This window comes from Nerophis lumbriciformis, linkage group LG14 (assembly GCF_033978685.3).
Source record: "Nerophis lumbriciformis linkage group LG14, RoL_Nlum_v2.1, whole genome shotgun sequence".
Classification (NCBI taxonomy): Eukaryota; Metazoa; Chordata; class Actinopteri; order Syngnathiformes; family Syngnathidae; genus Nerophis; species Nerophis lumbriciformis.
In genome coordinates this window covers 37,487,204-37,514,154 of record NC_084561.2, presented here as the reverse complement: position 1 = coordinate 37,514,154, position 26,951 = coordinate 37,487,204, and the positions used below count along the sequence as shown (strand labels likewise).

General features: G+C 42.3%; 1 protein-coding gene across 3 annotated transcripts in view; it reads left to right on the top strand.

Annotated features, from left to right (window-relative positions):
- Window positions 1-26,951, top strand: part of LOC133616379 (BMP/retinoic acid-inducible neural-specific protein 3-like) — a 224,293-nt gene that overhangs the window by 99,032 nt on the left and 98,310 nt on the right. For all 3 annotated transcript variants that reach the window (XM_072914704.1, XM_072914706.1, XM_072914705.1), the window contains exon 3: window positions 8,336-8,526. In XM_072914704.1, coding sequence (XP_072770805.1) covers window positions 8,336-8,526 — 191 coding nt within the window. The remainder of the gene's footprint in view (window positions 1-8,335; window positions 8,527-26,951) is intronic.

Here is a 26,951-nt window from a genome sequence, read left to right as displayed (position 1 = left end):
CTAGATGCCCGAACCACCTCATCTGGCTCCTCTCCATGTGGAAAAGCAGCGGCTTTACTTTTGAGCTCCTCCGGATGGCAGAGCTTCTCACCCTATCTCTACACCCTATCGCCACCCGGCGGAGAAACCTCATTTCGGCCGTGATCTTGTCCTTTCGGTCATAACCCAAAGCTCATGACCATAGGTGAGGATGGGAACGTAGATCCACCGGTAAATTGAGAGCTTTGCCTTCCGGCTCAGCTCCTTTTTCACCACAACGGATCGATACAGCGTCCGCATTACTGAAGACGCCGCACCGATCCGCCTGACGATCTCACGATCCACTCTTCCCTCACCCGTGAACAAGACTCCGAGGTACTTGAACTCCTCCACTTGGGGCAGTGTCTCCTCCCCAACCCGGAGATGGCACTCCACCCTTTTCCTGGTGAAAACCATGGACTCGGACTTGGAGGTGCTGATTCTCACCCCTGCGAATTGATCCAATAAAGCCAACAAACGACAAAATACATTTTGGCATTTTACCATGGATGTGTAGACTTCTAATATACACTCTTTATAGAGTATTTGGAATTGAGTGACTAAAAAGTGGATTACGTATGTAGGGTTGTAAGGTTTACCGGTGTATAGTATAGTACCGCGATAATAATGAATCATATTCGGTACTATACCGCCTCTAAAAAGTATCGATCCCCAACCCCCCCCCGCTGTCGTAACATTGTGTCATTGTTGGTTTTACGAGCAGACGAGCATGTTCGGTAGCCCACACACACACAAAGTACTTACAAGCAGACACAGTGTGTAGACAGAAAAGGGAGAACAAACACATTTTGGCTTAAAAACTAAAGATGAAGGTGAAGTTATAACACTGAAACACCCTCAGGAAGAGGTGCTTTAAGACATGGCTAGCTAGCCAGCGGCTAAAGTCCCTCCGCAGTCTGCATTGTTTTAGCTACTTCTAAATCACTAATCCTCGTCTCCATGGCGACAAATAAAGTAAGTTTCTTACAAGTATCATCCCTGCAGGATGAGGAATAGCTAAACATGCTTCACTACACACCGTAGCTCACCGGCGTCACAATGTAAACAAAAAACCATTGGTGGATCTACACCTGACATCCACTGTAATGATACCAAGTACAGGAGCGTATCTAATCTATGATTACGTCGATATTTTTAGGCATCAAAAACATCGTATTTTGTTTATTTTTTATTTGTATTATGTTTATAATCTTACGAAATACGACCCTGGACACATGAGGACTTTGAATATGACCAATGTATAACAATAATAATAATGGATTAGATTTATATAGCGTTTTTCTAGACACTCAAAGCGCTCACAGAGAAGTGAGAACCCATCACCTGGTGGTGGTAAGCTACTTTCATAGCCACAGTTGCTCTGGGGTAGACTGATGGAAGCGTGGCTGCCAGTTTGCGCCTACGGCCCCTCTAACCACCACCTGTCATTCATCATTAATTCACCAGTGTGAGTGAACTCGGGGCAAGGGTGAAGGACACAACTGCAGCGATTTGGATGGTAAGAGGCGGGGAGCGAACCTGCATCCCTCAGGTTTCTGGCACGGCTGTTCTACCCACTACGCCCGTGATCCTGTAACGACTTGGTATCGGCTTGATACCCAAATTTGTGGTATCATCCAAAACTAATGTAAAGCATCCAAACAACAGAAGAATAAGTCCATCCATCCATTTTCTACCGCTTATTCCCTTTGGGGTCGCGGGGGCGCTGGAGTCTATCTCAGCTACAATCGGGCGGAAGGCGGGGTACACCCTGGACAAGTCAATCAATCAATCAATCAATGTTTATTTATATAGCCCTAAATCACAAGTGTCTCAAAGGGCTGCACAAGCCACAACGACATCCTCGGTACAAAGCCCACATAAGGGCAAGGAAAAACTCACCCCAGTAGGACGTCGATGTGAATGACTATGAGAAACCTTGGAGAGGACCTCATATGTGGGTAATCCCCCCTCTAGGGGAGACCAAATGCAATGGATGTCGAGTGGGTCTGACATAATATTGTGAGAGTCCAGTCCATAGTGGATCCAACATAATAGTGAGAGTCCAGTCCATAGTGGATCCAACATAATAGTGAGAGTCCAGTCCATAGTGGGCCAGCAGGACACCATCCCGAGCGGAGACGGGTCAGCAGCGCAGAGATGTCCCCAGCCGATGCACAGGCGAGCGGTCCACCCCGGGTCCCGACTCTGGACAGCCAGCACTTCATCCATGGCCACCGGACCTGTGCCCCCCCCCCCCCCCCCCACAAGGAAGAGGGGAGCAGAGGAGAAAAGAAAAGAAACGGCAGATCAACTGGTCTAAAAGGGGGGTCTATTTAAAGGCTAGAGTATACAAATGAGTATTAAGATGGGACTTAAATGCTTCTACTGAGGTAGCATCTCTAATTGTTACCGGGAGGGCATTCCAGAGTACTGGAGCCCGAATAGAAAACGCTCTATAGCCCGCAGACTTTTTTTGGGCTCTGGGAATCACTAATAATCCGTAGTTCTTTGAACGCAGATTTCTTGCCGGGACATATCGTCACCAGAAGAATAAGTGATTATTAAATTTTAACAGAAGTGTAGACAGAACATGTTGAAAGAAAAAGTAAGCAGATATTAACAGTAAATGAACAAGTAGATGAATAATTCATTTCCTACCACTTGTCCTTAATAATTTTGACAAAATAATAGACTGCTAAATTACACAGTATGTTACTGCATATGTCAGCAGACGAATGAGGAGTCTTTGTTTCTTTACTTACTACTAAAAGACAAGTTGTCTTGTACGTTCACTATTTTTTTTAAGGAAAAACTTGCAACAAGAAACATATGTTTAATGTACCGTAAGATTTTTTGTTAAAATATAGCCAATCAGGCAATTTTTTGTGGTGCTTTTTATTTATAAAAGTATCGAAATATTTTTGGTACCGATACCGGTACCAAAATGTTGGTATCAAGACAACACTATATGTATGTGACTAGGGATGTAACGGTATGTGTATTTGTATTGAACCGTTTCGGTACGGGGGTTTCGGTTCGGCTCGGAGGTGTACCGAACGAGTACACATGCTAGCAGCGACCGGGCTAGGACAACATGTAAAAGCCAGAGCTGGAAGACCCTCCTGCCTCGTTAAGATCCCCCGTTTGGGAACACTTTGGCTGCACGATACAACAATGGGGGACGGAGGTTTGCCGACATTGTTCAGCAGCTGCTTCTGAGAACACGTCAAAAATGTGTTGCACCTTTCCTGCTTCCGGCTCCCAGACCGTAGTCGAGGAGTGCGGGGGAGACACTCCTCCAGGGCCGATGTATTCTCGGGGGCAACACCCTTCACTCTACCCGGCAGCGGGTCTCCACAGCTCCGGACTCCAGGGGAAATGACTAGTCCGGCGATTAGTTGCAAATCGTGGCTTTATTGAGGTCTTGCACACAGCCAATCCAACAAAACACTAGCCACTCCTCGCACTCACCTCGCTCGCCCACACACTCACCTCACATGCTGTCACATATTAAAGGGCCACACACAACACATACGATACTCTCATAACACATGTTAACCCATTTGAAGCGTCACCACCGCATTCAAGCAGCCTCTCCTCGGCGAGTCAGGCAGGGCTAAAGCAATAACAAATGTTTTTATAGCAGCAGATATGAGTCCATATTGCATTAAAAACTACATTTTGACCCACGTCTATGGTGGAAGAACTATGAGCCCATATATCCTCTTACTGCCAAGTTAGCCATGCTGGGGGGGGGGGGGGGTTAATCTGAGGCTGAGTTGACTTGAAACTGTTTAATGTTGCACTTTTTATATGTAGAAGAAAAGTTTTGTAATTTTATTTAATCTGAGCAACAACTTGAGGCAGTTTAATGTTGATTAACGTGGACCCCGACTTAAACAAGTTGAAAAACTTATTGGGGTGTTACCATTTAGTGGTCAGTTGTACGGAATATGTACTGTACTGTGCAATCTACTAATAAAAGTCTCAATCAATCAACCGTTACACCCCTATATGTGACATTCTACAAACCCCGTTTCTATATGAGTTGGGAAATTGTGTTAGATGTAAATATAAACGGAATACAATGATTTGCAAATCATTTTCAACCCATATTCAGTTGAATATGCTACAAAGACAACATATTTGATGTTCAAACTGATAAACATTTTTTTTTTTTTTTTCAAATAATCATTAACTTTAGAATGTGATGCCAGCAACACGTGACAAAGAAGTTGGGAAAGGTGGCAATAAATACTGAAAAAGTTGAGGAATGCTCATCAAACACTTATTTGGAACATCCCACAGGTGAACAGGCAAATTGGGAACAGGTGAGTGCCATGATTGGGTATAAAAGTAGATTCTATGAAATGCTCAGTGATTCACAAACAAGGATGGGGCGAGAGTCACCACTTTGTCAACAAATGTGTGAGCAAATTGTTGAACAGTTTAAGAAAAACCTTTCTCAACCAGCTATTGCAAGGAATTTAGGGATTCCACCATCTACGGTCCGTAATATCATCAATGGGTTCAGAGAATCTGGAGAAATCACTGCACGTAAGCAGCTAAGCCCGTGACCTTCAATCCCTCAGGCTGTACTGCATCAAAAAGCGACATCAGTGTGTAAAGGATATCACCACATGGGCTCAGGAACACTTCAGAAAGCCACTGTCAGTAACCACAGTTGGTCGCTACATCTGTAAGTGCAAGTTAAAACTCTCCTATGCAAGGCGAAAACCGTTTATCAACAACACCCAGAAACGCCTGAGCTCATCTAAGATGGACTGATACAAAGTGGAAAAGTGTTCTGTGGTCTGACGAGTCCAAATTTCAAATTGTTTTTGGAAACTGTGGATGTCGTGTCCTTCAGACCAAAGAGGAAAAGAACCATCCGGATTGTTATAGGCGCAAAGTTGAAAAGCCAGCATCTGTGATGGTATGGGGGTGTATTAGTGCCCAAGACATGGGTAACTTGCACATCTGTGAAGGCGCCATTAATGCTGAAAGGTACATACAGGTTTTAGAGAAACACATGTTGCCATCCAAGCAACGTTACCATGGACGCCCCTGCTTATTTCAGCAAGACAATGCCAAGCCACGTGCTACATCAACGTGGCTTCATAGTAAAAGAGTGCGGGTACTAGACAGGCCTGCCCGTAGTCCAGACCTGTCTCCCATTAAAAATGTGTGGCGCATTATGAAGCCTAAAATACCACAACGGAGACCCCCGGACTGTTGAGCAACTTAAGCTGTACATCAAGCAAGAATGGGAAAGAATTCCACCTGAGAAGCTTAAGAAATGTGTCTCCTCAGTTCTCAAACGTTTACAGAGTGTTGTTAAAAGGAAAGGCCATGTAACACAGTGGTGAACATGCCCTTTCCCAACTACTTTGGCACGTGTTGCAGCCATGAAATTCTAAGTTAATTATTATTTGCAAAAAAAAAGAAAGTTTATGAGTTTGAACATCAAATATCTTTTCTTTGGAGTGCATTCAATTGAATATGGGTTGAAAATGATTTGCAAATCATTGTATTCTGTTTATATTTGCATCTAACACAATTTCCCAACTCATATGGAAACAGGGTTTGTACTTAAATGGAAACAGTTTGCAGTAATACATCTAATAATGTCCTTCCAAAGAGTTTATTTCATTAACGTATGATTGTTAATGAACTACTGCAGCTACTGATGGCACAAGTTCAATGAATCCATATTATTCACAATTATAGAATGCTGTACAAAACTGTTGTATTCTAGGATCCTGCATAAGAACACCACATTTTACAGTTTCAGTGTCATATCAATTGATAATTTTGTGTATCCATCATTTACTGCGGAATGCATTTAAGATAATCTCACATGAGTGAATAAAATTACAAAAGAACCCAACCAACAAATAAATTCAGGTGTGGTTTGTTCATCACGAATATGCCGGCCAGATGTTGCACCACAGAAAAAAATATTTTTTCACAGTCATCTCTCCTGGACAGTGTCATGTCTGTGTGATCATGTTTTGTTTGGCCATGTGCTTTTTTGGATTTTGTCACTTCCTGTTTTTACATTCCCCGTTTTGTTTCCATGACAACCCATTAGTTTTCACCTGTCCTCATGTCACACACCTGATTCATTTGCACTCACGCACCTGTTATTAATCATGTCTGTGTTATTTAAGCTTTTAATTTTCTGTTGGTCGGCCTGGCGACATCACATTCATGCTCTGCACTCTTGACACACTCCTGGCACTCTGTTTCATGTTCCTAGTCCATGCTGCCCTGTTCACGTCGTCGCGAGTAAGTTTTGTTGATTAGTGCCACCAGTCGCAGCTTCACGACGCCAAGTGCCGCCAGCTCCACGACGCCAAGTGCCGCCAGTCGCAGCTCCACGACGCCAAGTGCCGCCAGTCGCAGCTCCACGACGCCAAGTGCCGCCAGTCGCAGCTCCACGACGCCAAGTGCCGCCAGTCGCAGCTCCACGACACCAAGTGCCGCCAGTCGCAGCTCCACGACGCCAAGTGCCGCCAGTCGCAGCTCCACAACGCCAAGTGCCGCCAGTTGCAGCTCCACGACGCCAAGGGCCGCCAGTCGCAGCTCCACAACGCCAAGTGCCGCCAGTCGCAGCTCCACGACGCCAAGACCCAAGCCAAGACCAAGATCCATGCCAAGACCAAGATCCATGCCAAGACCAAGACCCTCCATGCCAAGACCAAGACCCACCATGCCAAGACCAAGACCCGCCCGCCATGCCAAGACCAAGACCCGCCATGCCAAGACCAAGACCCGCCACGCCAAAACCAAGACCTGCCATGCCAAGACCAAGACCCGCCATGCCAAGAACCGCCGCCTAATGCGCCACACCTAGCTTCGCCGCCTGCCACGACGACAACGCTCCCACCTCCTTGTCGGCCAAGGATGTGGCCATTCCATGGGCGTCCGCCACGCCAGGTACGCCAACCTCCTCGTCGGCCATGGATGTGGCCATTCCCGGGTCGCCCACCTCGTCAGGTACAGCGGCGGTCTACGCGTCGCCGCCACCTGATTCTGCCCCGGTGGATTCGGGGACACGCGGTCTGGCGACCCACCGCCAAGTCCCCCTCCCGCCCTCCCATGACTCTTGATCATTATTTTTTTTTTGGTTTCTTGGGCATCTGGGATCTGTCTTTGAGGAGAGGATTCTGTCATGTCTGTGTGATCATGTTTTGTTTGGCCATGTGCTTTTTTTGGATTTTGTCAGTTCCTGTTTTTTCACTCCCCATTTTGTTTCCATGACAACCCATTAGTTGTCACCTGTCATGTCACGCACCTGATTAATTTGCACTCACACACCTGTTGTTAATCATGTCTGTGTTATTTAAGCTTTTCATTTTCTGTTGGTCGGCCTGGCGACATCACATTAATGCTCTGCACTCTTGACACACTCCTGACACTCCTAGTCCATGCTGCCCTGTTCACGTCATCGCAAGTAAGTTTTGTTGATTAATGCCACAGTTAGTATATTTTGTTTTTTTTGTCCATAGTTCTGCCTTTGTGCGAGTTTTTGTTTTTATAGCTAAGTTTTGTACTTCCGCCCTTGTGCACGCCTTTTGTTTATTCCTTTTTTGAGTGTTAAAATTAAATATGTATTCACCTTCACGCCGTGTCCGGTCCAAATCCTTTGCACCATGGGAAAACAATCCACGCCAAAGTCCTCGTATTGACAGACAGATCAGATATTAGTTTGTCCAAGGCAAGAATCACTGTCTTTCCTCGATCCACAGAAAACACTCTCGATATAACCAGTGTGTAATGTCTTGTTTTTGCATACAGTTGGTTCATAATTATGGGCCTATTAGGGAAAGCATCTGTCAGTGTTGTATTGGGAGAACACGCCTCTACCTCGGGGAATACAGCATCTCTCATAATTCAGTGTTTTTGTATTTTGTTCATGCTATGGGCATCGTACCCCCTAATGATTTACCTTCCCTTTATTTCAGACACAACTGAAATATTTGTAAGGGATTTCTTACTTTGTGAATATTTTTGCAGTAAAAAACAGTGTCATAATAGATTATGCTGTTTTTGTCACACATAAAATACTGTTGTCAAAGGGGGGACCATGAACATAAATTTGTATTTTTATTCTATACTGCTTTACACTTGTTGAATGATCAGTGCAACAACTCTTACATTTTAAGACACACTTAATTCAGTATCAAACCTTGGCTCGTTCTTCAGTTAAGTGTTATATCAACCGAATATTCTGTTCTAGTGCTTGTAACAAATCTGCTCAATATGTACAGTACCATGACATTTTATCTTGATTTGTTTTTATATCCAGGGAGTTTGGAAGATGGAAAGTAAACAATTTGGCTGCAGAAAGAAGAGATTTCTCAGAGTCTCCGTTACCTTTAACGTCTGAGTTCATCAGGAATATTCGACTCCTCGGCCGCAGGCCCACCACCCAGATGATCACTGATAACCTGATCAGGAAGTATGGTACTCACTTCTTGTTGTCAGCTACACTTGGAGGTAAACAAAGATGTTGAATTATTTTTGTTTAAGAATGTTCGTCTTGACCGTACTTACATTTATTTTGTGGTATGCATTTTGGTGGTTGCGTTGGAATGAGTTCAATATGGGTGTACAGGTGGTCCATACTTGTCAACCCTCCCAATTTTCCCGGGAGACTACCGAATTTCAGTGCTCCTCCCGAAAATCTCCCGGGGCAACCATTCTCCTGAATTTCTCCCTATTTCCACCCGGGCAACAATATTGGGGGCGTGCCTTAACGGCACTGCCTTTAGCGTCCTTTAGAACCTGTCGTCACGTCCGCTTTTCCTCCATACAAACAGCATGCCGGCCCAGTCACATAATATATGCGGCTTTTACAAACGCACATGTGAATGCAAGCATACTTGGTCAACAGCCATACAGGTCACACTGAGGGTGGCCGTATGAAAAACTTTAAAACTGTTACAAATATGCGCCACACTGTGAACCCACACCAAACAAGAATGACAAACACATTTCGGGGGAACATCCGCACCGTAACACAACATAAACACAACAGAACAAATACCCAGAATCCCTTGCAGCACTAACTCTTCCGGGACGCTACAATAGACACCTCCGCTGCCACCAAACCCCGCCCACCTCAACCCCGCCCCAATCTCCCAAATTCGGAGGTCTTAAGGTGGGTTACAAAACGAGTTCTGCTCTAAGAGTGTGATGTTGGTCTCGTTTTAGTGTACAGTATGTCAAACTTATACCGATGTTTTACCTAAATTAACACCAGTAATGAACACATGAAGCAAATATACCATTTTATAATGAATAGATATGATAACTAAATCAAACAGTAAAAAAAAAGAGAACCATCACACTGGAAAGGAGGGTGAAACGAGCTTTTTGGGAGGACAAAGTCCAAATATTCTTAAAGAAGCCAGCTCGACTGACTGGCAAAGGCAGGCTTAAATAATGTCTCTTGATTAGCAACAGGTGAGCGTCCTGAACACAAGAGGCAGGTGAAAATACGTAGCCATGGTAACAACTCAGAGGTGCATAAACAGGAACCCAAGGAGTCTAAAACTAACAGAAAATACAAAACATGATCCGGGCCACGGATCATGACCGTAGACCCTAGACTGGTCACCAGCCAATTGCAGAGCACATATAGACAAACAACCACTCACACTCAAATTCATACCCATTAAAAATTTAGAGTCTTCAATTAACCTTCTTCCCACATTCCAAAAATATGCATTTGTACCCATGAAATATTGAAACGGACCACCTGTATTGTCGCATAATTTTTGCATATTGTGTAGTAGTGCGTGCATTTGATTTATTTATGTATTTATTGGGACAGGTCTATCATGAACTTTGTATTAGAAATCCATACAAACTTAAATCAAGCAATAAATCATAACCTAACCACACAAGTGACCTACAAGAAAGGCTGATACAGCTCTGGCTGGTGCAATGTACGTGAAAAAAAACACTATAGAGCCACCGCTTGCAGCGGGAGCTAACGACACCAACGGCTTCACTTTACCGCCGAGCAAATACAAAGCAATACAGAGTTATCAGAAGTGGAATTTATTAGGTTATAAGTTATTAGGAATTCTACAGAACAATGCAAATGAGGTTTGAGGCGATGTCAACAATCCCCATGAACAGACGATCAACGGTGTACAAAGGGATGTCGCAGATCTCCCAGAACAGATTATCAGAGAGAAAACAATCTTGTGATGATATGATGGAATTTAGAACGTTCCGAGAAGAAATAAAGACTCTCAGTGACGACAACACAGCATTAAAACGGGAGGCGGAGAAGCTGAAGGAGGAGAATGCAACATTGCGCCAACAGTCATATGCCAAGCAGCAAGACAACACCCACTGGGATAATAGCAGTGTTGTGGAGAACATTAAAATGGAGATAGCAGCAATGTGTCACCGGTTGCAACTAGATAACACTGATTTGAAGAACTCCAGGGAGGAGATGGCTGCATTGAGACAACAGCCATACAAGAAGATATCGACAATCTGGGGAATATCAGTGTTTTGGAAAACATCAAAGAAGAAATGGATCAGCTCAGTCGACAGAATGACATCATCATTGCAGGACTGCACATCAATCGTTGACAAGAGCATTTGACAATAGAGAAGAACCAGACGACATGGACGCTGCTTCAACAGAGCAACAAGCGGTCAACTTTCTGCAAAGAAAGATAATTAATGTTTATATTAACACCATCTATGTGGTTTTCGTCCTGGTCGTGGAACTGTGGACCAGCTCTATACTCTCGGCAAGGTCCTGGAGGGTGCATGGGAGTTTGCCCAACCAGTCTACATGTGTTTTGTGGACTTGGAGAAGGCATTCGACCGTGTCCCTCGGGAAGTCCTGTGGGGAGTGCTCAGAGAGTTTGGGGTATCGGACTGTCTGATTGTGGCAGTCTGCTCCCTATATGATCAGTGCCAGAGCTTGGTCCGCATTGCCGGTAGTAAGTCTGACACGTTTCCAGTGAGGGTTGGACTCCGCCAAGGCTGCCCTTTGTCACCGATTCTGTTCATAACTTTTATGGACAGAATTTCTAGGCGCAGTCAAGGCGTTGAGGGGATCTGGTTTGGTGGCTGCAGGATTAGGTCTCTGCTTTTTGCAGATGATGTGGTCCTGATGGCTTCATCTGGCCAGGATCTTCAGCTCTCACTGGATCGGTTCACAGCTGAGTGTGAAGCGACTGGGATGAGAATCACCACCTCCAAGTCCGAGTCCATGGTTCTCGCCCGGAAAAGGGTGGAGTGCCATCTCTGGGTTGGGGAGGAGATCTTGCCCCAAGTGGAGGAGTTCAAGTACCTCGGAGTCTTGTTCACGAGTGAGGGAAGAGTGGATCGTGAGATCGACAGGGGGATCGGTGCGGCGTCTTCAGTAATGCGGACGCTGTATCGATCCGTTGTGGTGAAGAAGGAGTTGAGCCGGAAGGCAAAGCTCTCAATTTACCGGTCGATCTACGTTCCCATCCTCACCTATGGTCATGAGCTTTGGGTTATGACCGAAAGGACAAGATCACGGGTACAAGCGGCCGAAATGAGTTTCCTCCGCCGGGTGGCGGGGCTCTCCCTTAGAGATAGGGTGAGAAGCTCTGCCATCCGGGAGGAGCTCAAAGTAAAGCCGCTGCTCCTCCACATCGAGAGGAGCCAGATGAGGTGGTTCGGGCATCTGGTCAGGATGCCACCCGAACGCCTCCCTAGGGAGGTGTTTAGGGCACGTCCGACCGGTAGGAGGCCGCGGGGAAGACACAGGACACGTTGGGAAGACTTTGTCTCCCGGCTGGCCTGGGAACGCCTCGGGGTCCCACAGGAAGAGCTGGACGAAGTGGCTGGGGAGAGGGAAGTCTGGGCTTCCCTGCTTAGGCTGCTGCCCCCGCGACCCGACCTCGGATAAGCGGAAGAAGATGGATGGATGGATGGATGGACCATCGATGTGTACATTTCACTGAATAGAAGAGGCAACAACACCACGTCAGTCATCATCGTGAAGCTTGCCAACAGCAAATCCAAAATGGCATTGCTGAAACAAGGAAAAAAATCTGAAGAGTACAAATGTGTACATGAACGAGCACCTCACTAAACGCGATGCTGAAATCGCCAAGAAAGCAGGAAAGGAAACAAGGAAACAGGGGTAGATTCAAGGACCTTGGAGCACCAACTGTAAAATCTACATCAAACTGAATGGGGGTCCAGAAGCAAGAGTACTAGTTGTCAAAGACATTAAGGATCTGGACAAATATTGAAACTCCCAAAGCAACAACAACAATAATGGAGTCTGACGGAAAACAAACATCGACAATTAACTACAAAATCACAATGCTCCAAGGGATTACCGAACAAAAATATCTGTACTCGGGTGCACATTCATCTGCACTTATTCATAGGGCAACACAATTGGTAAACTGAAATGTACGGAACTGATAACCTTCAGCAGCATAGATCACTATAGTCCGTAATTAGATAAGGATATAGATCCAGATACAATTGTTTTCTTTCATACCAGGAAGGATTGTTTTTATTATACAGATAAACAATATACAAACCCCGTTTCCATATGAGTTGGGAAATTGTGTAAATATAAACAGAATACAATGATTTGCAAATAATTTTCAACCCATATTCAGTTGAATATGCTACAAAGACAACATATTTGATGTTCAAACTGATAAACTTTTTTTTGTTTTGCAAATAATCATTAACTTTAGAATTCGATGCCAGCAACTTGTGACAAAAAAGTTGGGAAAGGTGGCAATAAATACTGATAAAGTTGAGGAATGCTCATCAAACACTTATTTGGAACATCCCACAGGTGTGCAGGCTAATTGGGAACAGGTGGGTGCCATGATTGGGTATAAAAACAGCTTCCCTAAAAATGTTCAGTCTTTCACAAGAAAGGATGGGGCGAGGTACACCCCTTTGTCCACAACTGCGTGAGCAAATAGTCAAACAGTTTAAGAACAAAGTTTCTCAAAGTGCAATTGCAAGAAATTTAGGGATTTCAACATCTACGGTCCATAATATCATCGAAAGGTTCAGAGAATCTGGAGAAATCACTCCACGTAAGCGGCATGGCCGGAAACCAACATTGAATGACCGTGACATTCGATCCCTCAGACGGCACTGTATCAAAAACCGACATCAATCTCTAAAGGATATCACCACATGGGCTCAGGAACATTTCAGAAAACCACTGTCACTAAATACAGTTTGACGCTACATCTGTAAGTGCAAGTTAAAGCTCTACTATGCAAAGCGAAAGCCATTTATCAACAACATCCAGAAACGCCGCCGGCTTCTCTGGGCCCGAGATCATCTAAGATGGACTCATGCAAAGTGGAAAAGTGTTCTGTGGTCTGACGAGTCCACATTTCAAATTGTTTTTGAAAATATTTGACATCGTGTCATCCGGACCAAAGGGGAAGCGAACCATCCAGACTGTTATCGACGCAAAGTTCAAAAGCCAGCATCTGTGATGGTATGGGGGTGCATTAGTGCCCAAGGCATGGGTAACTTACACATCTGTGAAGGCACCATTAATGCTGAAAGGTACATACAGGTTTTGGAACAACATATGCTGCCATCTAAGCGCCGTCTTTTTCATGGACGCCCCTGCTTATTTCAGCAAGACAATGCCAAGCCACATTCAGCACGTGTTACAACAGCGTGGCTTCGTAAAAAAAGAGTGCGGGTACTTTCCTGGTCCTCCTGCAGTCCAGACCTGTCTCCCATCGAAAATGTGTGGCGCATTATGAAGCGTAAAATACGACAGCGGAGACCCCGGACTGTTGAACGACTGAAGCTCTACATAAAACAAGAATGGTAAAGAATTCCACTTTCAAAGCTTCAACAATTAGTTTCCTCAGATCCCAATCGTTTATTGAGTGTTGTTAAAATAAAAGGTGATGTAACACAGTGGTGAACATGCCCTTTCCCAACTACTTTGGCATGTGTTGCAGCCATGAAATTCTAAGTTAATTATTATTTGCAAAAAAAATAAAAATAAAGTTTATGAGTTTGAACATCAAATATCTTGTCTTTGTAGTGCATTCAATTGAATATGGGTTGAAAAGTAACACAATTCCCCAACTCATATGGAAACGGGGTTTGTAACAGACAACAAACTGTCAATTATTCAGTTAACCAGCAGAAGTTTGTATGCAAACTACAACAACGTGAAGCATTTTTTGGAACAATTCAATGAATGCTTTAAAGTTATTGCTATCTCAGAAACACGGATACATGCTAAAAAAAGACCCGGATTTTGACCTGGAAGTATATGAACTAAATTATATCAACAGAATCAACAGGAACAGATTTGGAGTACCTGTGTACGAGATGAAAAACTCAAACAACAAATCGGTAAAAAACATGTCATTAGCTATTGTTAATATCTTAGTATGTCTAACCATTGAAATATATCATGAAAACAACATTTTAATCAGCTGCTTATATAGATCACATAAGTCAAACATGTATATGTTTGAGAACTGGTGTAAGGCAATTTTTACTGAAATCAGTAAAAAAATAACTTCTTATACGGAGACTTCAACATTGATCTCTTGAACCCTAATAAACAAAAGTCCATATATGACTTCATGGACGCAATGTATATCCTACGTTTATATCCTAAAATCCCAAGGCCAAGCAGAATCTCAGGACACGGCGCCACACTTACTGATAATATCTTTAATAATGATTTTGATAATAATACCACAAGTGGTCTGCTAATACCTGACATCAGTCATCATCTCCCAGTTTTCATAATCTATGACGGAAACTACAAGAAGAGGAAATTGGATGAAAAAAGACAATTAGAAGAACATGCACAGAACAAAGTATGACAGCTGTCAAGAATGATCTGAGAGATCAACGTTGAGACAATGTATACAGTGATGTAGATGATGCAAATGGTAATTTTTCAAAGACTTTCACAATGCTTTATGACAAACATTGTCCACTGAAACAACTTAGTAAGAAGCAAAAGTAAAACAATCACCCATGGATGACAAAATAACTGAAAAATGCTTGGAACGAGACATTATATAGAACATTTATAACACAAAGATCTACAAAGGCAGAAATACATTTCAAAACGTTTAAGAACAAGCTAACTAGCATATTACTATGATCATGTAGGAAAGAATATCAGAATATCAATTATTAGACCAGAACAAAAACAATATGAGAGAAACATGGGGCATCCTAATTAGCATTATTACAAATGGTGCTAAGAAGGATTAAACGGAACGGAGACGGAAATGTAAAAATTGACAATATGAACAAAGTAGTTGATAGCTTCAATAAGTACTTTGTGAATAATGGACTAAATCTGAGAAAAAAGATTTGAGATGCCAAGTCAGTTGAGGACTTGAATGACACTATGGATAGAACTTGATGTTCCTCGAGTTGTAACAAAAGAGGAATTATGTGTATATTTTTACCAACGTCCATCACCTTATCACATTTACAAAATCTCTTTAAACATTTTTCCTCATGACATGATAACCTAAAAATAGTGTGTGTTATATTGCTTTTAACTATTCTCTTGAGTTATTGTTTATCTTATCTATAAACTGTATTTATTAAACTAAATCAATTTGAAACTACTATGTGTTTATCCTTGATAGGGATGTATTTTGTTAGGATTTTATTAATACCAGTACTATTATCGATATTCTTTATCGATACCGGTATTCATCGGGTACTCTTATCGGTTCTGTGCAAATAAAGATGTAAAAACAATACATTTGTATTAGTATTTTAATGAGCACAAGAGGTTGTGCACCAACAACACCATGACTTATCATCTTACAGCAGGGAAGTATTTTATCAACACCTGCTTTGTAGGTCTTAAAGGGGAACATTATCACAATTTCAGAATGGTTAATACCATTAAAAAAACAGTTCCCAGTGGCTTATTATATTTTTCGAAGTTTTTTTCAAAATTTTACCCATCACGCAATATCCCTAAAAAAAGCTTCAAAGTGCCTGATTTTAACCATCGTTATAAACACCCGTCCATTTTCCTGTGACGTCACATAGTGAAGCCAACACAAACAAACATGGCGGAAAGAACAGCAAGCTATAGCGACATTAGCTCGGATTCAGACTCGGATTTCAGCGGCCTAAGCGATTCAACAGATTACACATGTATTGAAACAGATGGTTGTAGTGTGGAGGCAGGTAGCGAAAACGAAATTGAAGAAGAAACTGAAGCTATTGAGCCATATCGGTTTGAACCGTATGCAAGCGAAACCGACAAAAACGACACGACAGCCAGCGACACGGGAGAAAGCGAGGACGAATTCGGTGATCGCTTTCTAACCAACGATTGGTATGTGTTTGTTTGGCATTAAAGGAAACTAACAACTATGAACTAGGTTTACAGCATATGAAACACATTTGGCAACAACATGCACTTTGAGAGTGCAGACAGCCCAATTTTCATCAATTAATATATTCTGTAGACATACCCTCATCCGCGCTCTTTTCCTGAAAGCTGATCTGTCCAGTTTTGGAGTTGATGTCAGCAGGCCAGGGAAGCTAAGGTCGATATTCTTCTCTTGATCATCTTGGGACGGTTTGAGCCAAGACATCCAGGGGGTTTAGCTCGCTCGTCTGTGGGAACAAACTGCCGCCATTGCTTGACGTGCTACCGAGGTTCTTTGTCCCTGAATTGCTCACACACTCCGGCAGATTCAATGGGGGTCTGGCGGCAGATTTCTTTGACTTTATCGTTGGAAATGCATCTGCTTTGAGTGTCGCAGGATATCCACACATTTATGCCATCTCTGTCGTAGCATAGATTTCGTCGGTAAAGTGTGCGAAACAAACGTCCAATTTCTTGCCACTTTCGCATCTTTGGGCCACTGGTGAGACTTGAATCCGTCCCTGTTCGTGTTGTTACACCCTCCGACAACGTCATCGCTCCGAGAGCGAATATAAGAAAGGCGTTTAATTCGCCAAAATTCACCCATTTAGAGTTCGGAAATCGGTTAAAAAATGTTATGGTCTTTTTTCTGCAACATCAAGGTATATATTGACGCTTACATAGGTCTGGTGATAATGTTCCCCTTTAAGAACAATCTAACGGGCATACTACTACGAACATGTAGGAAAGAATATCAGAATATCAATTATTAGACCAGAACAAAAACAATATGAGAGAAACATGGGGCATCCTAATTAGCATTATTACAAATGGTGCTAAGAAGGATTAAACGGAACGGAGACGTAAATGTAAAAATTGACAATATGAACGAAGTAGTTGAAAGCTTCAATAAGTACTTCGTGAACAATGGACTAAATCTGAGAAAAAAGATTTGAGATGCCGAGTTAGTTGAGGACTTGAATGACACTATGGATAGAACTCGATGTTCCTCGAGGTGTAACAAAAGAGGAATTAATCAATATTGTGAAAAAATGTAAATCCAAGACCTCAACTGACTATAACAGAATTGATATGGACACGATAGAAAGGGTTATTGAAGAGATTTCAGAACCTTCAACATATATCAGCAACCTATTATTTCAAACAGGCAAATTCCCAGAAAAAAATGAAAATAGCAACGTCGTACCAATTTATAAGACTGGAGACGAACACCAGTTTGCATTTTCCAGACCTGTTTCTCTATTTCAACAGTTTTCTAAAATAATTGAAAAACGGTTTAACAACAAATTAGACCAATTCATAAATAAAAATGAAACACTCACAGACAAACAATACGGATACAGAGCCAAAATTTCAACATTAATGGCATTAATTGTAATAACGGAACAGATCACCAATGCAATATAAAGCAAAAAATGTGCTGCTGCAGTGTTTATGAATTTAAAGGGGAACATTATCACAATTTCAGAAGGGTTTAAAACCATTAAAAATCAGTTCCCAGTGGCTTATTTTATTTTTCGAAGTTTTTTTCAAAATTGTACCCATCCTGCAAAATCCCTAAAAAAAAGCTTCAAAGTGCCTGATTTTAACCATGGTTATATACACCCGTCCATTTTCCTGTGACGTCACATTGTGAAGCCAACTCAAACAAACATGGCGCATAGAACAGCAAGCTATAGCGACATTAGCTCGGATTCAGACTCGGATTTCAGCGGCTTAAGCGATTCAACAGATTACGAATTTATTGAAACGGATGGTTGTAGTGTGGAGGCAGGTAGCGAAAACGAAATTGAAGAAGAAACTGAAGCTATTGAGCCATATCGGTTTGAACCGTATAAAAGCGAAACCGACGAAAACGACACGACAGCCAGCGACACGGGAGAAAGCGAGGACGAATTCGGCAATCGCCTTCTAACCAACGATTGGTATGTGTTTGTTTGGCATTAAAGGAAACTAACAACTATGAACTAGGTTTACAGCATATGAAATACATTTGGCAACAACATGCACTTTGAGAGTGCAGACAGCCCAATTTTCATCAATTAATATATTCTGTAGACATACCCTCATGTCAGCAGGCCAGGGAAGCTAGGGTCGATATTCTTCTCTTGATCATCTTCGGTGGCATAAGGGACGGTGTGAGCCAAGACATCCAGGGGGTTTAGCTCGCTCGTCTGCGGGAACAAACTGCCGCCATTGCTTGCCGTGCTACTAAGGACCTTTGTCCCTGAATTGCTCACACACTCCGGCAGATTCAATGGGGGTCTGGCGGCAGATTTATTTGACTTTATCGTTGGAAATGCATCTGCTTTGAGTGTCGCAGGATATCCACACATTCTTGCCATCTCTGTCGTAGCATAGCTTTCGTCGGTAAAGTGTGCGGAACAAACGTCCAATTTCTTGCCACTTTCGCATCTTTGGGCCACTGGTGCAACTTGAATCCGTCCCTGTTCGTGTTGTTACACCCTCCGACAACACACCGACGAGGCATGATGTCTCCAAGGTACGGAAAACAGTCGAAAAAACGGAAAATAACAGAGCTGATTTGACTCGGTGTTTGAGAAAATGGCGGATTGCTTCCCGATGTGACGTCCCGTTGAGCGAATAATAGGAAGGCGTTTAATTCGCCCCTTTAGAGTTCGGAAATCGGTTAAAAAGATATATGGTCTTTTTTCTGCAACATCAAGGTATATATTGACGCTTACATAGGTCTGGTGATAATGTTCCCCTTTAACAAAAGCTTTAGACAAAATCAATTATAATATCTTAATAAACAAATTAGAACGGTATGGCATCAGAGGGTTGGTTTTGAATTGAGTAAGAAGCTACTTAAGAAGCAATACGCGAAGATAGGAGAACAAACGTCTACAGAGCTGAAAATGTCAATACTCGGACCAAAATTGTTCAATCTTTATACAAACGACATTTGTAAAGTTACAAAGGACTTAAAGTTAGTATTATTTGCAGATGACACGACTGTGTTTTGTTCAAGAGAGAACACAGATAATACAAATAATAACAGAAGAAATTAACAAATTAAAACGATGGTTTGACAAAAACAGACTATCTTTGAATTTCAGCAAAACTAAAATAATCCTTTTCGGTAACAGTAGAAGGGAAAGTCAAACACAAATACAAACCCCGTTTCCATATGAGTTGGGAAATTGTGTTAGATGTAAATATAAACGGAATACAATGATTTGCAAATCATTTTCAACCCATATTCAGTTGAATGCACTACAAAGACAACATATTTGATGTTCAAACTCATAAACTTTATTTTTTTTTGCAAATAATAATTAACTTAGAATTTCATGGCTGCAACACGTGCCAAAGTAGTTGGGAAAGGGCATGTTCACCACTGTGTTACATGGCCTTTCCTTTTAACAACACTCAGTTAACGATTGGGAACTGAGAAGACACATTTTTGAAGCTTCTCAGGTGGAATTATTTCCCATTCTTGCTTGATGTACAGCTTAAGTTGTTCAACAGTCCGGGGGTCTCCGTTGTGGTATTTTAGGCTACATAATGCGCCACACATTTTCAATGGGAGACAGGTCTGGAATACAGGCAGGCCAGTCTAGTACCCGCACTCTTTTACTATGAAGCCACGTTGATGTAACACTTAGCTTGGCATTGTCTTGCTGAAATAAGCAGGGGCGTCCATGGTAACGTTGCTTGGATGGCAACATATGTTGCTCCAAAACCTGTATGTACCTTTCAGCATTAATGGCGCCTTCACAGATGTGTAAGTTACCCATGTCTTGGGCACTAACACACCCCCATACCATCACAGATGCTGGCTTTTCAACTTTGCGCCTATAACAATCCGGATGGTTCTTTTCCTCTTTGGTCCGGAGGACACAACGTCCACAATTTCCAAAAAACAATTTGAAATGTGGACTCGTCAGACCACAGAACACTTTTCCACTTTGCATCAGTCCATCTTTGATGAGCTCAGGCCCAGCGAAGCCGACGGCGTTTCTGGGTGTTGTTGATAAACGGTTTTCGCCTTGCATAGGAGAGTTTTAACTTGCACTTACAGATGTAGCGACCAACTGTAGTTACTGACAGTGGGTTTCTGAAGTGTTCCTGAGCCCATGTGGTGATATCCTTTACACACTGATGTCGCTTGTTGATGCAGTGCAGCCTGAGGGATCGAAGGTCACGGGCTTAGCTGCTTACGTGCAGTGATTTCTCCAGATTCTCTGAACCCTTTGATGATATTACAGACCGTAGATGGTGAAATCCCTAAATTCCTTGCAATAGCTGGTTGAGAAAGGTTTTTCTTAAACTGTTCAACAATTTGCTCACGCATTTGTTGACAAAGTGGTGACCCTCGCCCCATCCTTGTTTGTGAATGACTGAGCATTTCATGGAATCTACTTTTATACCCAATCATGGCACCCACCTGTTCCCAATTAGCCTGCACACCTGTGGGATGTTCCAAATAAGTGTTTGATGAGCATTCCTCAACTCTATCAGTATTTATTGCCACATTTCCCAACTTCTGTGTCATGTGTTGCTGGCATCAAATTCTAAAGTTAATGATTATTTGCACAAAAAAAAATGTTTATCAGTTTGAACATCAAATATGTTGTCTTTGTAGCATATTCTACTGAATATGGGTTGAAAATGATTTGCAAATCATTGTATTCCGTTTATATTTACATCTAACACAATTTCCCAACTCATATGGAAACGGGGTTTGTACAAATAGACGGAGCAGACATTGAAAGGGTAAAAGAAAACACATTTTTGGGTGTAATAATAGATGATGAAATGAACTGGAAACCTCATGTAAAAAATATACAACATAAAGTAGCAGGTAACATGTCAATAATGAACAAAGCAAAATATGTTCTGGACCAAAAAACACTATATTCTTTACTGGTCACTAGTGTTACCATATCTGAGTTATTGTGCAGAAATATGGGGAAATAACTACAAAAGTGTGCTTCATTCACTAACTGTTACAAAAAAGATCAGTTAGAATAATTCATAATGTTGGATATAAAGAACATACAAACCCTTTATTTGAAATTCAACGACTTGGTGCATTTGCAAACAGCTAAAATGATAACCTGCTACTCAAGAATGTACAACAAAAGAGGATAAATATAACCTTGCTCAGTGGCTTTGTGGTTAGAGTGTCCGCCCTGAGACTGGAAGGTCGTGAGTTCAAACCCCGGCCGAGTCATACCAAAGACTATAAAAAATGGGACCCGTTACCTCCCTGCTTGGCACTCAGCATCAATGTTTGGAATTGGGGGTTAAATCACCAAAATGATTCCTGAGCGCGGCCACCGTTGCTGCTCACTGCTCCTCTCACCTCCCAGGGGGGTGAACATGGGGATGGATCAAATGCAGAGGATGATTTCACCACACCTAGTGTGTGTGTGACTATTTAACTTTAACTTAGAGGGAAATTTAATTTAAAACATTTGTATGCACATACAACACTTAATACCTTCAGCATATCAGTATGTGGACTTAAATCATGGAATGTATTAAGCAAAGAAATCAAACAAATCACTAAAATTATTCAGTTTAAGAGACTGTTCAAACTACAAGTGTTCACAAAGAACATAATAAACATCTTGCACTTCTTCAGTAATTATGTATCTAATATTGGTTTACTTACTTTATTTATTAATGATTTATTCACTGAAACAAAGAAATGGGATAAAACTGCTTTGATATGTAAAGGGGTAGGATTAAATAAGCTCTACTTCTTCCTACTCCTTTTCGGACGTGCTGGAACGAAACAACTGGACAAATGTGACGCCTTACATTGTAATTGTATCGTATGCATGTTCAAAATAAACTGACACTGAAACATTGTAACCCGCCACATTTGCTTGATCGTTTAATGTATGTTGAGTAATGACGGGAGATTTCGGAGACATTGCATATGATACAGGCATAGCACATGAACTGGCAAATGAAACATCTCAGAAGAATAATGTTCCACTGGTGCTCATAAATCCATCTTCCAATCTGTATGAGGATTGAATGCTGTAAATTCACTCACTCACTTTTTTGTTTCCTGCTGTGTTGACCTGACAAGGACTTAGACCATGTCTACACTAAGTCGTTCAACCCCTTAAACGGATAATTATTTAACCTAAGCCCCGTTTCAGCCACACTAAACCAGCATTTAAGGTCACACAGGAAGTGACGTCAGAAAGAACGCGCCACAGCCAGCTTCATAATAAATCTTCTTCTACAAACCCCGTTTCCATATGAGTTGGGAAATTATGTTAGATGTAAATATAAACGGAATACAATGATTTGCAAATCATTTTCAACCCATATTCAGTTGAATATGCTACAAAGACAACATATTTGATGTTCAAACTGATAAACATTTTTTTTTTTTGCAAATAACCATTAACTTTAGAATTTGATGCCAGCAACACGTGACAAAGAAGTTAAGAAAGGTGGCAATAAATACTGATAACGTTGAGGAATGCTCATCAAACACTTATTTGGAACATCCCACAGGTGAACAGGCAGATTGGGAACAGGTGGGTGCCATGATTGGGTATAAAAGTAGATTCCATGAAATGCTCAGTCATTCACAAACAAGGATGGGGCGAGGGTCACCACTTCGTCAACAAATGCGTGAGCACATTGTTGAACAGTTTAAGAAAAACCTTTCTCAACCAGCTATTGCAAGGAATGTAGGGATTTCACCATCTATGGTCCGTAATATCATCAAAGGGTTCAGAGAATCTGGAGAAATCACTGCACGTAAGCAGCTAAGCCTGTGACCTTCGATCCCTCAGGCTGTACTGCATCAACAAGCGACATCAGTGTGTAAAGGATATCACCACATGGGCTCAGGAACACTTCAGAAACCCACTGTCAGTAACTACAGTTGGTCGCTACATCTGTAAGTGCAAGTTAAAACTCTCCTATGCAAGCCGAAAACCGTTTATCAACAACACCCAGAAACGCCGTCGGCTTCGTTGGGCCGGACTGATACAAAGTGGAAAAGTGTTCTGTGGTCTGACGAGTCCACATTTCAAATTGTTTTTGGAAACTGTGGACGTCGTGTCCTCCGAACCAAAGAGGAAAAGAACCATCCGGGTTGTTATAGACACAAAGTTGAAAAGCCGGCATCTGTGATGGTATGGGGGTGTATTAGTGCCCAAGACATGGGTAACTTACACATCTGTGAATGCGCCATTAATGCTGAAAGGTACATACAGGTTTTGGAACAACATATGTTGCCATCCAAGCAACATTACCATGGACGCCCCTGCTTATTTCAGCAAGACAATGCCAAGCCACGGGTTACATCAACGTGGCTTCATAGTAAAAGTGTGCGGGTACTAGACTGGCCTGCCTGTAGTCCAGACCTGTCTCCCATTGAAAATGTGTGGCGCATTATGAAGCCTAAAATACCACAACGGAGACCCCCGGACTGTTGAACAACTTAAGCTGTACATCAAGCAAGAATGGGAAAGAATTCCACCTGAGAAGCTTAAAAAATGTGTCTCCTCAGTTCCCAAACGTTTACTGAGTGTTGTTAAAAGGAAAGGCCATGTAACACAGTGGTGAACATGCCCTTTCCCAACTACTTCGGCACGTGTTGCAGCCATGAAATTCTAAATTAATTATTACTTGCAAAAAAAAAATAAAGTTTATGAGTTTGACCATCAAATATCTTGTCCTTGTAGTGCATTCAACTGAATATGGGTTGAAAAGGATTTGCAAATCATTGTATTCCGTTTATATTTACATCTAACACAATTTCCCAACTCATATGGAAACAGGGTCTGTAAAATCTTCTCCCTATCTTAAAGTTAACATTTGAATGACAATAAAAAGGAAGTCTAAGTCTAAGTATTATGGATACCCCCAAACAATGTTCCCTCTAATTTTCCATCTGATTTGCAAGTGTGTAATTTGTTGTGAGTTCATGCACTGTGTTGGTTTTGTTCTTTGAACAAGGTGATGTTCACGCACGGTTCATTTTGTGCACCAGTAAAAAAAAAACATATAACTTTGTCTTGAATTTGAAAAAAAAAAAACATTTTATTTTTCACCAAAGAAGGGTTCGGTGAATGCGCATATGAAACTGGTAGGGGGTTCGGTACCGCTAACAAGGTTAAGAACCACTGGCCTAAAGGTATAATTCCTGTACTTGCAGTTGAACATTTAAGACGCTACAGAGGCTCGGGCAAATTTTGCAAAGTAGAAACACTTGTCAATTACTTTAGCCCTGACTCTTGGCTTGAACATGGTTACCATTGTTAGTGGCTGCACACACAATGCAGCTCTACTAACCGCCCGGGCTCTCTGGCTCCCGGCCAATACTTAGTGGTATAAAATGAGGAGAGTGAGGAGTTTGCATTGGCTTACTGCCAGATATATGTCTGTGTGGTTCTCGATGGATAGTCCCTGCATACCAAAAACAGATGGACGCATTAAATTAATAAATAAATTGCGGTATTAAGTAGGCGCCCTTCAACAGCAGAGGTAAAACGGGGAGGGGTTGGGGGAGCGAAGACAAACTGGCCAGATGCATTAGCACTGCATTATGATGTGAATTACGATGTGCAGGGGCTTGAAGGCCCCTTTAAAGTAAAGAGAATACTGAAGGTGCTGCATTCTGTGATCAATAGCTACTCATGTGTATGACGCAGGGAGAAATATGCTGTACTCATCCAGGTTTTTTTTACATTTTTGTCATTAAAGGGGAACATTATCACCAGACCTATGTAAGCGTCATTATATACCTTGATGTTGCAGAAAAAAGACCATATATTTTTTTAACCGATTTCCGAACTCTAAATGGGTGAATTTTGGCAAATTAAACGCCTTTCTATTATTCGCTCTCGGAGCGAATGGGAAGCAATCCGCCATTTTCTCAAACACCGAGTCAAATCAGCTCTGTTATTTTCCGTGTTTTCGACTGTTTTCCATATCTTGGAGACATCATGCCTCGTCGGTGTGTTGTCGGAGGGTGTAACAACACGAACAGGGACGGATTCAAGTTACACCAGTGGCCCAAAGATGCGAAAGTGGCAAGAAATTGGACGTTTGTTCCGCACACTTTACCGACGGAAGCTATGCTACGACAGAGATGGCAAGAATGTGTGGATATTATGTGACACTCAAAGCAGATGCATTTCCAACGATAAAGTCAAAGAAATCTGACGCCAGACCCCCATTGAATCTGCCGGAGTGTGTGAGCAATTCAGGGACAAAGGACCTCGGTAGCACGGCAAGCAATGGCGGCAGTTTGTTCCCGCAGACGAGCGAGCTAAACCCCCTGGATGCCTTGGCTCACACCGTCCCTTATGCCACTGAAGATGATCAAGAGAAAAATATCGACCCTAGCTTCCCTGGCCTGCTGACATCAACTCCAAAACTGGACGGATCAGCTTTCAGGAAAAGAGCGCGGATGAGGGTATGTCTACAGAATATATTAATTGATGAAAATTGGGCTGTCTGCACTCTCAAAGTGCATGTTGTTGGCAAATGTATTTCATATGCTGTAAACCTAGTTCATCGTTGTTAGTTTTCTTTAATGCCAAACAAACACATACCAATCGTTGGTTAGAAGGCAATCGCCGAATTCGTCCTCGCTTTCTCCCGTGTCGCTGGCTGTCGTGTCGTTTCCGTCGGTTTCGCTTGCATACGGTTCAAACCGATATGGCTCAATAGCTTCAGTTTCTTCTTCAATTTCGTTTTCGCTACCTGCCTCCACACTACAACCATCCGTTTCAATACATGCGTAATCTGTTGAATCGCTTAAGCCGCTGAAATACGAGTCTGAATCCGAGCTAATGTCGCTATAGCTTGCTGTTCTATGCGCCATGTTTGTTTGTGTTGGCATCACTATGTGACGTCACAGGAAAATGGACGGGTGTTTATAACGATGGTTAAAATCAGGCACTTTGAAGCTTTTTTTAGGGATATTGCGTGATGGGTAAAATTTTGAAAAAAACTTTGAAAAATAAAATAAGCCACTGGGAACTGATTTTTAATGGTTTTAACCCTTCTGAAATTGTGATAATGTTCCCCTTTAAGGGCTCCTTGTGTGCATTTACACAATATGTACTGCATGTATTCTCTCTTGAATAGAGCAGAAGGTGGGTTTTTAAGTTATGCCATCCATCCATCCATTTTCTACCGCTTGTCCCTCTCGGGGTCGCGGGGGTGCTGGACCCTATCCCAGTTGCACTCCGGCGGTAGGCGGGGTACACACTGGACAAGTCGCCGCCTCATCGCAGGGCCAACACAGATAGACACAGGGTTCGTACGGGTGCTTAAAAAAGGAATATGTACTGTACTGTGCAATCTACTAATAAAAGTCTCAATCAATCAATCAATGCTCACGCATTTGTTGACAAAGTGGTGACCCTCGCCCCATCCTTGTTTGTGAATGACTGAGCATTTCATGGAAGCTGCTTTTATGCCCAATCATGGCACCCACCTGTTCCCAAATAGCCTGTTCACCTGTGGGATGTTCCAAATAAGTGTTTGATGAGCATTC